Below are 14,549 nucleotides of genomic sequence, written 5' to 3' on the forward strand. Positions count from 1 at the left end.
AAACGCCATTCTTAGAGGTATGCTGAAGCTTCAGGGGGTGAAAGGTCGGTAACTTACTTTCAAATTCAACAAAATTGAGTACATAGACTCGTATAATGATGTGATTTCTCTAAATTCACTGGAGGAGAGAGAAGAGGAGCCACTTATAATAAAAACTTTAAATTGTTACTGTTGCCTACATGGTCCTTTGTCAGAACTCTCTGGAATATAAAACAAATAGAAAAGGAGTCGGTGTATGGAACAAAAACGATCATTACCTCGTATCAGGAGCCACAGTTCAACCAGAAGCCTGCCTGTGTTGTTTGCCCAAAACTTGACGTGTGCTGTAAGCTGCATTAATGAACAAAATCTATAAATCAATAATTACGTTTTTTGTCTTAACTGAGCACTTAAAAATTCAAGATACATGATTTTTTTTTTTCTGAGCTGTTTAGAAAGCCTATTTTAACCTTTGAGTTAAAAAAATAGAAAAAAGAATCAAACACTTTCCCGGAGATAAATTTTTCACTTCTTTTGCAAAGTGGCTATTTAGGTAATATTTGCTGTGACATTATAATGAAATCTGCGAGGAACTATAAAGATGAGTACTTGATTGTAACTGAAAAACTGGAGCATGTTTGAGAATTTCTGGTAGTGCCAATGGGAATAGCGCCTCCAATGAAAACAAGTCAAAAAGAAATTCATCTTCTTAGATCAGTCTTGCGGGCTGAGTAAAGATGATAAAGAAATGTCATATTACAGAAGCTTTTAGTCTTTAAATGAGAAGAGAAACTCAGAGGGGAACTAGGATTTGCGACATGCAGCACCGCCACCTACTAGGACGGCGCCAACCCCAGCGCGGGAAAGAAAACTTCCCTGTAAGATTCACTGGGCAATTTTTACGAAATCGTATTTTGTGAAGCAAGAAAAACAATCAGACAGATCAAAGGTGAGGTCTCTTTGGAAAATTTAATTTGGACCACATTTTCTTTCCCTTGCTGAAAACATCCAATATTTCCATACATTTTGGGTTCCACAGCTTACAAAGGGGCAGTAGGTTTCCTGCAGTTACATACTGTTCCCAACTTTCTATAGAAAGATCAGACATTTTTCCAACTTTGCTTTTGAGTATTTCCTTAAAAATGCTTTAAAGGTTCCTCATGATAAATGGCAAGTAAAACAAAGTAAGGCTTTATTTTCTCCTTTTCCCCGTTTTGGTACTACGTGTGGGAAGAATAAGGAAGGAAGACGTGTCGCATCAGCTGGTACCCGGGGATTGCTGCTGGGTCCTCTGAGCTGCACCCACCCCATCGAGGCCCAGATGCACCCCAGCTCTGAGGAGCCTGAGATGGGTAAGTGCTGAACATCCTGTCACAGCCATGTCACAGCACGGGGCCTGTGGCCTGCTCGGGGCTTCTTGGTGCTCCCAGGGCTCCTGGCCTTTGGAGTAACGGAGGAACTAGGACCAAATCACAACCAGAGGTCTCCCCCCAGGTACTGCAGTACTACAGGCTCACGACTGTGGACCTTACAACGTGCACTTACAGACTAAATGTAATTACTGAAAATAAAATGAGAAATAAAATCCTTTTACTAATTCCTGTATCAGATTATTAATACTAGAATGAAAATAAAAGCATCTGTCTGATAAAACATGTCTTTGTCAGATGAAAGGAACTCCCTTGCAAGATAATCTCAGTGATGTATATTTGTCACTGTTTATATAGTTTTGCCTGGTGCATATATTTCTTTAATTGCATCTGAACAGCGCTGTCATTTTTCAAACTAGTAGTTTCATTAGTTTAAAAAAGGGATAAGGCAACCAAATTCAACTAATTTTGGTTGCAGAATAACATCTCAGACATCACCCTTCATCTTTTCGAATGTTAACAGCACATGATTAAAAAGTCATCACACCGTTCCTCTCGCGCAACAGGAAACTAAGCAGCTATTGTCCTCAAATCTCTCTCTAGTGAACACAGGGCCCCTCATGAATAGAAAATTAAATTCTTTTGGAGGAACAGGTTGTGATTTTCATTATGCAGGATTTACATTTACTCGCTGAATTTTGTAGTAAAAAATGTGTGGTCTTCTCTTTCTTTTCACACACAAGGAACGTGATGGTCTGAGCAGGCTCCGGCAGGCTGGGGGCCGTGGCTTGTTTCCAAAAGGGGAGCTGCCACTGTCACGTGCCTCAGAAGCCTTGCAAGAACTCCTGTAGCTGGGTGACAATCTCCGTGTCCACGGTTTCCATGAGGGACTGGAAGCCTTGCTCTCCCAGCAGCTCCTGCTGTGCCTTGAGCTTCTCGTAGATGAACTGCTGCAGTGACACTGTGTGCACTGGGTCCTTCAGCGCCAGCTGTGGGACAGAGAGAAGCCACAGTGTATCAGAGGCAAAACAAGTCCCGCCTACATGCACTGACTGAAATTCTCTGTACTCTTCCACGGCAACACGACTGCTTCTGCCTCCCTTCAGACAAGGGACTCTAAGACAGCTTCACTGAGGAAAAGTTTGGCAAAGAAAATTTCATACAGTTAGTCTAACCGCAGTTCCCTAGGGCCTCTGAGCATAAGCTGTCTGTCCAATTCCTCAACAGCTGAGTGTTCGTCCAAGCAAAGAATCAACACCTTTAGAAAGTATCCTAAGAGGAATAGAATATGCTGAAGAGCATTGAAACACACTTGACCAGGATACCTCCTTGGAAGACCAGGTACTGGCAGTGGCAGCTCAGGTCCCCAGGACGGGCAGAGGAAACAAGCCCATATCCTGGATTGCTGTGCGATTTACATTGATGTATATGCTTCTAAATTAAAAGAGAGAGAAATAAAAATAATAAATAAAAACAAACAAAACACATACTCCTCCTCTCCCACTGGGATATTTGGAAAACAAAAGAAATATAATTAAATTAAAAATAGCTCATCATTCCACACCCTAAAGACAACAACCCACAGGAAACATTTTGGCCGCTTCTCTTTTCTGTGCCTGTAAGCAGGCAGGCACACACACACACACACACACACACACACACACACAATCAGTCCTGCTCTTTGTATTTATGTCATTACGCAAAAACTTCTACTCTAACACATTTTAAGAATTCTAAATCTGTCATAATGTTTTTTTGTTATAGGCATGTTGAAGTAATCATGGCACAGTTTAACTATGATTTTGCTGAATAATTTATCAAGAACACAGTGTCATGTGACCAAGTATTCAGCCTTTCTTCTGCATTTCAGATTGCTTTTCTTAGGATATCTATCTCTGTCTCAGAAGAATTACTAGATTAAAGGGCATAGACAATTTTAGGACTATGATTTGTACCAGTTGTGAAAGGTGTAAGAGTTTCAGCTCCTGGAATTGTTACTACTGGTATTAATATTATTGAAGTTCTCTATAATTTAAGAATTGAAAAGAAACACACCATTGCTTTAAGCTGTACATTTCTCTCATTATCAATACAGCCGGAGATCTGCAAGGTTTTAAGTAAAGTGCATGAGTTTTTGTGCCCAATATGGCTACACAGAAATTCTCTTTCCTTACTGATACTCAATTACATTCTAGGTAGATGAACTAGCTGAATCACATCTCCTGTTTGAGCAATGTAAATAGATTGTAAAATGATGACTACAAATGAAAATATAACTGAGAAGCAGAGACATAGGTGGCATGAATTTGAAATGAAACCCTTTATGTGACCATTCTCGAGTAACAGGATAAATCCAGGGCAAGGGTAATACTATCCTCATTTCCCTGCAAGTTGGGGAGGAGAAGGAACACCAAGAACTACGGAAACAAAGCCCTGCATTCACAAGCCTGGAGACAACCTTCTACAAAATGCATAGCTGAAGATGAACATTTAAAAGTATCTGCTCTCTTGTGGGCTCTCAACAACAGGGTTGCCGGTTCAATTCCCACATGGGATGGTGGGCTGTGCCCCCTGCAACTAAAGATTGAAAACAGCGACTATACTTGGAGCTGAGCTGCGCCCTCCACAACTAGATTGAAGGACAGCGACTTGGAGCTGATGGAGAAACACACTGTTTCCCAATATTCCCCAATAAAAATTTAAAAAGAAAAGTATCTGCTCTGTTACACAACATGCAGTAATGTTCAATATTATTTTAATTACTAAGAAACAGACCTCTCTTACTAAAGAGGATGTGGACTTTGTTGAAATATCATGAATTATCTATAATGAAAATTATCTGCTACAATGTAAGTGAAAAGCAGTTGAGCTTGAAATTAATGTCCAAGTCACTCCAACTACAGAAATGAAAATTAAGAGTGTGGTTTAAATGCTCTTTCAATTTGTTGTAAAAAACTTATCACATCTCCACACTTTAATTTCCAACTGATTAATAAAAAGGAAAAATACTAAACCCTCAAGGTACAGCATAAAAATACACCAATATAATATTTTTAAAAAAAAGTATTGATCAGACATGCAAAGATTAAAAGCATTAATCTCTTTTAGAAGGAGAATTGTGGAGGAGAGAAGGAAGGAAAAGAACATGGACATACAGACTCTTCAACTGCACACCGTAAAAGAGCTTAAAAACCAACTTTTTTTTAGTTAAAAAAAAACCCCACATATTAGCAAATAAATGTCTATTTTGACTTGGGGTAGACATTCATTAATCATAGCTATTAATACATTCTTTTGAAGAAATATCATATGAAAAAGATTGACCAAATGATTCTCCACAGAGGATTCATTGCTACACATCCAAGAAAAATCCAGATATCATTTCTATGAATGTAACAGTGCCTATAATCACTAGAATTAAGAGACACTGAAGTCAATAACAGCATTTCCAAAACTATTAGGTGGGAATATAAATAATTCCTAACTAATAAACTTAATTATCTGACTTAATGTGAAAAAAACAAAGAATGCCTACTACGTTTGCTGGTTGGTACATTCCTGACAAAATAATTAGGTTTCTAATGTAATAAGTAAATTATCATTCAGATAAATCTGCTGTTGGAAAAAATATGTATATAGCAAAGGTACATGTGAAGTAGGCTTCTCCTTTCAAAATAATAGAGTAAAATACTTTTTTTCTAAGTCGTCCAGCCAAGTACAGCAGACCCTTAAACAATGCAGGGGTTAGAAGTACCAACCTGCCCATGGAGTTACAAATCTGCATGTAACTTCGACTCCCCCAAAACTTAACTAATGATAGCTTTCTGTTGACCCACGTATTACCAGTGACATAAATAACTGATTAACACATATTTTGTATGTCATATGCATTATATATCATATTCTTACAATAAAGTAAACTAGAAAAAAAGAAAATGTTATTAAGAAAATCATAAGGAAGAGAAAATACGTTTATAGTACTGTACTGGATTTATGAATACCATTATAAGTGTATGTTGTCTGTTTACAAGATGGATCATCTGCCAGCACCTACACATCAATATTGTCTTATATGATACAAAACGCTGTAGATGTTATACAGATCACTAACGCTAGACATCAAAAATGAAAAGATAATGTAAAAAAGAAATTCATATTTACTTACAGGTATAATGATTTATGCATCGATAACAAAGAAGCAGCAATTATGACTGATTTACGGTAACTTAGTGTAATTGATACAATTCCTTCACCTGTGTGAAGGAATGTAGCTTAACCTATATATTACGTAGCCTATGTTATGTAACCTATACAATGTAGCCTAACCTATACATTAATGAATGAATCGTTATAAAAGTTTTATGATATACAGTATTACAGTCACATTCATAACAGTACTGGAAACATTGTTACATTTTTTTAAAAAAACCACTTACCTGTGATGATAAGCTGATATGCTGTTTCCCCAATTACAAGAGAGGCATACTGTACAATAATGTAATTCGTTCAAAGCAGTCATAAAACAATCAGAAAACTAACATTATTAATTTCATATTAAGTATCACTCACCTCATGCCTATATAAGGAGAGCCTATCCATTGCCATACACGTCTTGCACGCAATGTTCTGTACATGGTGAATCTTTACCCAACAATGATGACACAAGAACGTCTCATGTAGTCCCGTATAATAATTAGATTTTCACATGAAGAAACTCACACATACATAACAGATAAACTTATTAAGTGTACGGCATGATGATTATTTACTATTCATTGAGTAGGAGAGGGTCATCATAAATTTCTTCATCCTTTTTTGCTTTTTCATTTCTCCAAATGTTTCTATGTGGTACCAATCCTTCGTCCACCATTTGCTTTAGTTTCAGTGCCTGCATCGCAGAAGGGTCCGTGTCATAAAAGAAGTCAAAAGCCATCTTGAATCATCGGAACCCTTCTGCCACACTGTCTAATGTCAATTTGTTCTCTGGCACTGCTTCTCCTACATCTGCTTCCTCCATGTGTGGCATTGGTTAAGAAGCACTCATCTCCATCGACTCGTCTTCTGCTCATTCCTCTAGTGTGATGTCTATTACCTCTTGACTTTTTCCAAATCTGTATCTTGAAAACATTCACCCCCACCTTATTTGACCATAAGCACAATCTCTTTCATGATCTCCTTGACTGGCTATGCCGCAATTACTGTGAAGTCACGCACAACATGTAGACACAGTGTCCTTCAGCAGGAATGTACTGTTTCCGGCTTGACGGCTTTCACAGCCTTTTCCAGAACAATGTTGTCTTCAATGGTGGAATGCTTCCAGACCTTCAGAATGTTCTCCCTGTTGGGGCTCTCTTCCATAGCGTTGACAATCCTTTCCATAGAGTACCGTGTGTTGATTCTAAAAGGTCTTTTGACCTGATCAAGAGGCTAAATTAGAGACGCTGTGTGTGGCGGGAAGTAGATCACTTTGAAGCCTTTGGTAGTGAACTTACGGGGCTCTATGCGGCCAGGGGCACCGTTCAATATTAAAAGAACTCTAAAAGGCAGTCCCTGACTGGCAGTGTAATTCCTGGCTTCAGAGACAGAGCATCAATGGAACCAATCCAGAAAAAGTGTTCTTGTCTGGGCCTTCTTCTTGTACAACCCAAAGACTCACGACTGGTGTTTACCTTTTCCCTTCAATGCTCAGAGGTTAGCAGCTTCACAGGTAAGGGCAGTCCTCATCATAAACCTGACTGCATATGCACGAAACAGCAGCGTTGGCCTATCCCTTCCTGCAGTAAATCCTGGTGCTCCCTTCTCTTCTTTATATATGTCCTTTGTGGTACTTCCCCCCCGCCCCCCAGAATAGGGCACTTTCATCTTGCATTAAAAATCTGTTCAATAAGATATTCTTTCTCCTCAATGATCTTCTTAATATCTGGGAATCATCTGCTGCCTGTTGGTCAGCAGAGACTGCTTCTCCTTGTTATCTTGACATTTGTAAAGCCAAACGTCTTTCTAAAATTATCAAACCATCCTTTGCTGGCATTACTTCTCTAGCTTTATTTAGATCCTCACCTTCTTTTTGCTTTAAGTTGTCATGACTTCACTTTTTCTTGAATCATATTAGAGTCTATCGGCAATCCTGCACCCACATAAAAGCTGCATTTTCAATATGTGATAAAAAGGTATTTCGCAAAAAGTGTAAGGTTTCCACGCCCGTTGGCGTAGCTGCAGCGACGGTTTCACAAATTTCTTTTTCCCTTCTTACAGTGGTCCTTACACAACATTCATTTGTCTTGAAATGGTGGAAAACCACAGCTGCAGGCCTCAATCTATGATACATATTAAACAATTCAACTTCTTCTTGTCATGTCATGACTTTTCTCTGCTTCTTGGGAGCAATTCCAGCATTGCTAGGTGGCACTTCATATAGGTTCCCTGGTGTTATTCAAGGTTTACAGTAGTGAACCAAACAGGATGAAAAGTATGTGAGATCACCTTTTACTGGGATATGTAATTTACTGAAGAGACAAACTGCTCACAGGAGATATTAGTGTCACACAGTGTTTTAAGCAGATACTTGCAACACTTTTGAGTTCACTGCAATAGCAACAAGAGGAGGCTACATAATTATTACAGCATTACACTATGTACTACCATTCATTTTATGCAGTTATGATTTAATACTGTAGTTTTACATTAGTTGACAATTCTCTCGATGAAGAATGATACCATGTATGGTCTTGTGTTACTGTGTGTGAGTTTTGATAAATTTTAACATTTTATAAATTTGTGCATATTTTATAGTACTAAATGATAAAGTAGACTAACATCTACATATATTTTATGCATTTGTGACACACCTAACTTTTTCTTAATTTTTTTCCCAGTATTTCTAGGTTATGCTGTTCATCTGCGAGTTTTTTCAAATTGTTGTAAATCGCAAAAAAATTTCCAATATAATTACTGAAAAAAATCTGCATGTAAGTGGACTCGCACAGTTCAAACCCATGTTGTACATGGGTTGTCTTTTTTTAAGACCTACATTACCTTACTATTTCTGGAAAGGGAAATACTGTTCTATGACTGTTTAACCTAAATTTGCTAGATACTTGAAATGATCTCATGCATGATTTCAACTACACTGTGTATTTATTTTAGTAGGCAGGCTTGGCACAAAACAAAGGAACAACTCCACAGCAGTGCTTCCACTACTAAATTGTCTGTGGAAGTCAAATGGAAAACTCTCAAAAAGCAACAGCGTTGTGATCAACAAACATGTAACCCTATGACAAACATTTGGAAAACAGCACAATTCCATCATTTCAAAATATCGTGCTATTTACCTTTCATTGATGGAGTTACTTACACCTCAGAGAACTAAGCCAATTAACATTTAGTTCTCATAAAAATAAAGTAACCACAGTCACGACATCTACAATATTCATAAATGAGTTTATACCAATCTCTGAGAATTCCACTTGTTTTTGTTCAAGGAATAAATTCATAGTGAAATGAGAACAAGCAGAGTTTTAAATCCAGTTACAAAACAGTCAACACCTGGTTACCAAAGGTCAGATCTTTCCTGAACAGAGGTCACCCAAATCTCTAGTAGACAGCTTTTGTTAACTGCTGACTTAGGAGTTTAAGAAATTTGCTAGACCTAGCATCTAATTCTTCCTCATATTTCCTTCATTTGACTCTGAATCATGGTAGTACACCTCAGCTTTTGATACAACCTATGTCTTTATTCATGCCATACAGTTAGGCTGAGAACCACAAAGAAGCAATTGCTTTCAAAGAACTGCTTGAAAAGAACAAGCCACAGTATTATTAGATTGATCTAAGAAATATCCTATAAGAAAACTAAACCTGTAATTCTTAGCATTAAAATAGCCAGTTTTATGCCTCTGACTTTCAAACGATATTGTTTTAGCTGTTTTTTTCCAGTAAGAATAACTCTTTCTCATTTTAGACTGAGAGTTTTAAGAATTCTTTAATAAATGTTCAGTTTATCTTAAAAATTACATACTTCTGAATTTTCAAGTAAAATATCCTCAGAAACATCATTAATGAGTACTAAACTACATTGTTAGGTTATAGTAATTAAAATTGTCAGGTCAATAGACTACATTTTGGAGTTTTGAAATAAATCTGGCAATGTATTATCTGATAAAGGTGGCATTTCAAAATAGTAAAGATAAGCTACTGATTAGTTTTGTGATAGAGGCTAACTATTTTTTTTAAATGTTGACACTTTATTCTTTTAATAAAAAGTTTCCAGTCGAATTAAAGATTAAATGAAATAAGTAAACCTGTAACAAGAAAAATTATGTTCTTGAGAGTGGGGTAGCCATTCTAAGTACAACATAAAAACCAAACGCAACAGCAGAAAAGTGAGAGAACAAAGTCAAAAACAGTTTGCTGATGATGAAAGAGATGAAAGCAACGACCACTGAAAACTCAATACACAATATGACCTCTCAAAGAGCAATGCAGATCTGGACTAATCACATCCCCAGAAGATAAGTTCATTTTTCAAAAACCGAGTTTGATGAAATATTAAATGACAAGGAAAAACAAAAAGCCCTGCTGATAGCTGTGAGGGGGTATTTGAGAATTGAAGCAGAGACCACAATTTGCAAAACTGAACCAGGATTCCCCAAACAGAAAAACTATCCTAAACCGTGACATGAAGACAAGCAATCTAAAGCCCTATTCTTTTAACACAGCTCATTTAGATCCATGTGTTGCAAGACAACTGACAAACTGATCCAATGATAACTGCAGGGACTCATCTGTTAAAGATGAGACCACTGACTGTCCCAGCAACTTGACTGGCTTATAAATTCTGACCGATCCCTGACAAGATCATTCTATGACTAACTCCAGCTCCCTAAACCCTATAAAACTCTTCCTTGCTTCACCAGTTGTGATAGGATTCCCCAGTGTGTGCATTCTCCCTTGCAGCAACAAGCTAATACACTTAACTCTGTTACCAGCTTAAAACAAACAAACACACATACAAACAAGCAAGCAAGCAAACAAACACAAAATTGAAGGAAACAGAGATGAAGGATTATGGGCTGATTTCTTTCATGTACAGAGCTTGTTCGGGTTACTGACCTCTGCCTAACAAACTATTCCAAAACTAGATAGCATAAAATAACAACTATTTTTTAATGTTAATGGACCCTGTGGGTCTGGAATTGATATGGGGAGAGTAAAGGTGGATCGTCTCTGCTCCGTGAGCTGTGGATCATTTGAGAAGACTTGAAGACTAGGGGTGACTCAAGCCACCTTGGGACTGGAACCATCTAAAGGGTGATGCAGTCCCTCAAAAGATAGGTTCCTCATAAAAACACAATTAGCATTACTGATAATTTATTGAAAAAAGAAAGAAGCAAAAAGGAAATAAAGGAATGAAGGTAGGAAAAACTGCCAAAAAGACAGTCGAATGGTCACTGGACCGTTAGCTAAGTCTCCGAAAGTACGTTCTCCCATACTGGGCCATAGTCTTCATCTATAAAGACTAATTACAGAGTCAATGCCACGTCGGCAAAGCTTTGAAGTGAACAGTGGCAGTTACTGAACTCTTCCTGATTAAGGTTTTTAGTAACAATTCAAATAAATAATCAAGAAATAATGAGGCTGCCTGCTTTGTAATACTCAAGAACAATATTGATGTCAGGCAATTAATCTAAAATCTCAACTGAAAACAAAAACTCAGAAAACACCACTTTATTTAGTTCCAAGAGCATTTTCAACAGAATTTTATTTCCAGTGTCTTTTGATTACTAGTGTGTAGCCTACTGTGAAAGATCTTAACCTCTGGATCTCAAACTATTTTTTGATTAACATTTTAGTTCTGTCACAGAAAAGGACTGCTATCTCAGGAGGATGTCTAGTTATCAATTTCTGTCTTTCTTACACCTCAGCTGGATGATTTCAATTCATTATTTCCTATCCTCTGGGATTGTTTTCATGTCACTTGCAACTCTGCGGGTTGTAAGAGCTGAATTACCCACTGCAACAGTGTATTTCTAAGATTTGGGGTTAGTTTAACATTGATTTTGAGGGTCTCACTTGGTTAGGAAAGTTATGTTCAATCTACAACTTGAAATATTTGCTATTTTGTACACTTTCAGCGTTAGGTAAAATGCGCCCTATGCGCCCTATGACAGCGCCTTGTATGTTTCAGCATGACCTGGAAATGAAGATAAGGATGTACTAACAGCAGTACAACAACAGTCAGTTGTACTTACAGTCAGTTGTAGAACTTAGAGAAGAAGGTAGAATCTAAGCATATATATTAAAAAAACAAGTAAATCCTCCCATTTTAAGAGACTGGTTTTGTGATAAGTTAATGCTATTGAAAATTTTTAAAGAATAGGTATGTATTAATGATCAACATGCATCAGAAAATAGGTTCTATGGGAAGATACATACAGGTATGCTCGCAAAGGAAATACTGAGTATAGACATCAATGCTTTGCAGGTGGTGAGCACTCAAACATGTATGTAGAACGAAGACAAAAGAAAAATGGTTCGCTTTGAAGATGCTACGCTCTTGCCATTGTGTGAGGTGAAGACAAGCAGTTGTGTAACTGCAGCAGGTAGAATTATGTGGTACCTAAGAGTACACAGAGAACTGCTATTAAAAAATAGAGGAGTGTGAGGATTTGTCCACATTTTTAATGAACTGGACCTTAAGATAATCAGATCTGGCTGAAAATATATAAACGACAATCAACATTATCAGTGACGGAAAATAAGTGATATGGATAGACTTTAGCAGAACAATTGCTTTCTTTGCAAAATGAGAAGCAGTAATTTATAACCACTATTTTTTCAAAGTGTTATTTACTATTAAAGTGTAAGGGTTACATTTTAAAGATTTCTAGGAGGCAAAGGAGCAGAGACAAATTTTACCTATTTAGAATGGTTTTATTAGGTATCAATAAAAATACTCAGAATAAACCATTTGGATCTACCTGATTTTCTTGCTAACAAACCAGCTTCTGAATAGCTGACTTTTTCCTATTACATATCTATAAAATTTAAAGATTACTATGTATCAAAGGCTGATGGGAAAAAAATGAAATCATCTCAGCAAATTTGAAGGGGAAAAAAAGAATCAGATGGCAAGCCATAACGCAGTTCTTTGTTAATGATTATAAAGCGTTCAAGCCTATATTTTTGTATTTTCATTCAAACCCTAGTATAAAAAGTATCCAGTATAAGTAAAATAAATCTGACAATCATTATAATAGATTTTCAGGGGTCCCCTGTCACACTGTTATGGATTATGTGACTCCCCTGTACATCGTTCACATTGTCACGCAGTCAAGAAAAATCTGAAGACAGGATATCTTCCATTGTCATCACAATAAAGTTTGAAAAGTTTTGTGAATTAAGTAGGAATTAAATAATTTTTTATTTTCAATAGTAAAAATTTACTCCAAAAGATTACTTAGTAATGTGAAGAGAACCAGTGTTTTTCTTTTAGAACTTGAAAGATACTGCTCTGCTGTCAATTTGCCTGCAACGTTTCTGACAAGTCTGCCATCGCTTCTCTCCTTTTCCTCTCTGTATAACGAGTCCTTTGATTCCCCCTGACTACTCTAAAGATTTTCTGTTTAACACTGGATGTAAGTAGCAATTTGATGATGATGTGCCTTAGTGTAGTTTTGTTTCCTACGCTTGAGTTCTCTGGGCTTCTTGGACCTGTGAGATCCTAGTTTTCATTAAATTTGGAAAAATTCTGACCATTATTTCTTCAAATATTTATTTTATTCTCCCTTCTCTCATTTGGGGACTTCAGTTACTTGTACTTGGGGATTTCAATTAAGCTGCTTGAAGACGTCCTAGGATTCTTTTTTCCTCCCGGTCTTTTTTTCTGTTTTATTTTGTATAGTTTGTATTGCTATACCTTCAAGTTCATTAATATTAGGTTGGTGCAAAAGTAATTGCAATGACTTTTGCACCAACATAAATATTTTTCTTCTGTGATACCTAATCTGTGTCAATCCCACCAGATACTGCAGGAAATTAACCTCTCTTGCCTAAAGCATATATGATGTGGGGATATTACAGTTTTTAATTCCTAGAAATATGATTTGAGTCTTTTGAAAATTATCTTCCATGTGCCGACTGCACATGTTCAATCTTCTAGCTTCTTAACACAGGGAACAGTTATAAACAGTTTGGATGATATTTTCCACCAATTCTACCATACGTATCTTTCCTTGGGTAGTTTCGGGTGGTTTTTTCCCCCCTCAGCCCAGATCTTATAAGGACCAGTGCTGTCTTCCACCAAACAGCTGATGGAATGCACGCTCCACATTTAAGGGGCCGTTTGAAGACAACAAAGACAGTAATTAAATCAATCTTTCAATTATGTAATCTTGGAACCAAGCAGCTATACTTTTCCTTCCTTGTAAATAAACCATTTCATTTTAAAATGACAAAACCCTTTGATGTTAGATTGGTTTTCCTTTTAAATAAAAATTCACAATCATCTATCAGCAAAGACTTCCATTTGAAAGTATAACCAAGACACATCTAGACGGTTCTCAAAACGTTTCTAATGTTAAAGACATCACAGTACAAGATGATATAATTAGTGAAGATACATCATTTATATTTGTAACCCTGAAGAGATAGTGAAACCAATTTTGTTTGTTATTGAAAACTTATTGACAAATGAGCACTGTATTCACAATTATTTATTCAAAATTGAAATACGTAATCCCAGTATTAATCATAAATGCTGTGGTATCAACAGCATAAGACTAGGAGTTATTATGTGGGTGCAAAAGTCATTGCGTTTTTTGTAATTATTTTTAACCTTTTAAACCGCAATGACTTTTGCACCAATCTAATAAGTCTAAGGCACTGAAAATCTTAGTAGAGATGACAATATAAATCTCTACATCAAATAGCTATTTCAAATAAAACCAGCCACTTAAAAAAAAAAAATGTTGTTCTATAAAGCAATACTACCTATCATTAGAATAACGAAAAAATTACTAGCTCTCCCATAAAATTTAGGATCACAAAATTTAATCAAGAAACTTCAAGTGTTATTGCTAAAATTATGTTCCTATACTGCTCTTGAGATAATATTCCCCTTACCGTCAAAATAACTAACGTTAGAATTAAAAATACCACTATATGATGTTACCGTGTGTTCTACATACAATGAAAAACAGA

The 14,549-nt window shown here is 36.6% G+C and overlaps 1 protein-coding gene across 2 annotated transcripts in view; it reads right to left on the reverse strand.

Moving 5' to 3' along the window:
• Positions 1–924: 924 nt before the first annotated feature.
• The window catches only part of IPO11 (importin 11), a 150,889-nt gene continuing 137,264 nt past the window's right edge, over positions 925–14,549 (reverse strand). For both annotated transcript variants that reach the window (XM_081054102.1, XM_081054101.1), the window contains exon 30: positions 925–2,338. In XM_081054102.1, the coding sequence (XP_080910228.1) occupies positions 2,174–2,338 (165 nt within the window). In that variant the 3' untranslated portion in view covers positions 925–2,173. The remainder of the gene's footprint in view (positions 2,339–14,549) is intronic.

This window comes from Rhinolophus hipposideros, assembly GCF_964194185.1.
Source record: "Rhinolophus hipposideros genome assembly, chromosome: 7".
NCBI lineage: Eukaryota > Metazoa > Chordata > Mammalia > Chiroptera > Rhinolophidae > Rhinolophus > Rhinolophus hipposideros.